The sequence below is a fragment of the Dendrobates tinctorius genome, unplaced genomic scaffold, assembly GCF_039654945.1.
Source record: "Dendrobates tinctorius isolate UK_male_01 unplaced genomic scaffold, ASM3965494v1 ptg000208l, whole genome shotgun sequence".
NCBI lineage: Eukaryota > Metazoa > Chordata > Amphibia > Anura > Dendrobatidae > Dendrobates > Dendrobates tinctorius.
The window spans coordinates 10,043,842-10,045,463 of record NW_027361875.1 but is presented as its reverse complement, the minus strand read 5'-3'; the positions used below and the strand labels follow the sequence as shown (position 1 = coordinate 10,045,463).

Sequence of the window (1,622 nt, the reverse complement as noted above, 5' to 3'; positions counted from 1 at the left end):
ACACTGCAACAGGTAGAACAGATGGAAGCCTTACTGGTACGCTATCAAGACGTGTTCGCTCAACATGGGGATGATTTCGGCTGTACAACAGCATTTGCTCATGAGATTCCAATGGGTAATGCTGCCAGAGGAGCTGGTACAACCACAGGCCATCCAATTGAAGGTAAAAAATGAGGACCCATGGACTGTAGATGTGGAGACAGTCACGGAGTTGGATCCCCAACAACAGCAAAGGGGCGTCGCATTCTTGAACAAACACGGGCTGAATTGGCGGAGCTCACACTGCAACAGGTAGAACAGATGAAAGCCTTACTGGTACGCTATCAAGACGTGTTCGCTCGACATGAGGATGATTTCAGCTGTACAACTGCATTTGCTCATGAGATTCCAACGGGTAATGCTACGCCCGTGATAGAACGCTACCGCCAAATCCCTCAACAAATGTATCAGGAGGTGAAAGGGATGCTCAAACAGATTCTTCAGACCGGTGTCATCCGAGAAAATAAAAGCCTGTGGGCTGCTCCCATCATTCTAGACCGGAAAAAAGACAGCTCTCTGTGGTTCTGTGTGGATTATTGCAAATTAAATGCCTGCACTGTGCGAGATTCATATCTGCTACCCCATATAGAAGAATCCTTGTCCACCCTGAGAAGCGTGAGATACTTCTCCACACTGGATCTGACCAGTGGCTATTGGCAAGTACCGATGTCAGAACACTACCGACCAAAGACAGCCTTTATACTACTCATGGGCCTGTATAAGTTCAACCGAATGCCGTTCGGGCTGGCTAATTGTCTTGGTACTTTTCAGCGACTCATGGAGAGGTGTTTGGGATAGCTAAACTTTGAAGCCAACCTCATCTATCTGGAGTATATAATTGTGTATGCCGCCACATTTGAAGAGCATTTGCAGCATCTGGCTCCAGAAACATGAGCTGAGGGTAAAGCCTTCCAAGTGTCACCTGTTTCGCACTCAGATCGAGTACGTAGGACATGTGGTCTCTGCAGAGAATGTAAGGCCGTCCCATAAGAAGATTGCAGCAGTACAGGATTGTCTCGTTCCAAGGACTGTGAAGGATGTCCGAGCCTTTTGGGGATTTACCGGGTACTATCAGCGGTTTGTGAAAGACTTCACCCACATTGTGAACCCGTTGTTAGAGTTGATGAAAGGAGTGCCATCTGGAGCTAAAAAACAGGAAATTCAGTGGGGAGAGCGTCAGGAGAAAGTGTTCCAGGCCTTGAAAGTGGCTCTGACAGAAGCACCAGTCCTGGCCTACGCCGAATTCTCTCTACCTTTCATTCTCCATACGGATGGGAGCTTGCTTTGGCTCGGAGCTGTGTTGTCGCAGGTTCAAGACGGAAAAGAGCGGGTGATAGCTTACGCGAGTCGTTCTCTCCAAACGGAATCCGGTTAACTACAGTTCGTTCAAGTTAGAGTTGTTAGCGTTAGTGTGGGCCATAACAGAGAAGTTTGCGGAATACCTGTCTGGGTCTGAAGTTCTGGGGCGCACCGATAACAACCCATTGGCCCATCTAGAAAATGCAAGGTTAGGGGCCCTGGCACAGCACTAGGTGACCAGAATGACCAAATACCAGTGCAAAATTGCTTACAGGCGGGGAGCC

The 1,622-nt window shown here is 48.6% G+C and overlaps 1 protein-coding gene across 1 annotated transcript; it reads left to right on the top strand.

Moving 5' to 3' along the window:
• The first annotated feature begins 883 nt into the window (after positions 1-883).
• LOC141058067 (uncharacterized) lies at positions 884-1,414 on the top strand. Its single transcript, XM_073554228.1, has one exon. It carries the CDS (start codon positions 884-886, stop codon positions 1,412-1,414), a length of 531 nt encoding a protein of 176 aa, XP_073410329.1.
• The last annotated feature ends 208 nt before the right edge of the window (positions 1,415-1,622 follow it).

What these genes read in the sequence shown, in the direction of transcription:
- LOC141058067 (XM_073554228.1), top strand. Translation starts at nt 884, where the DNA reads ATGCCGCCACATTTGAAGAGCATTTGCAGCATCTGGCTCCAGAAACAT.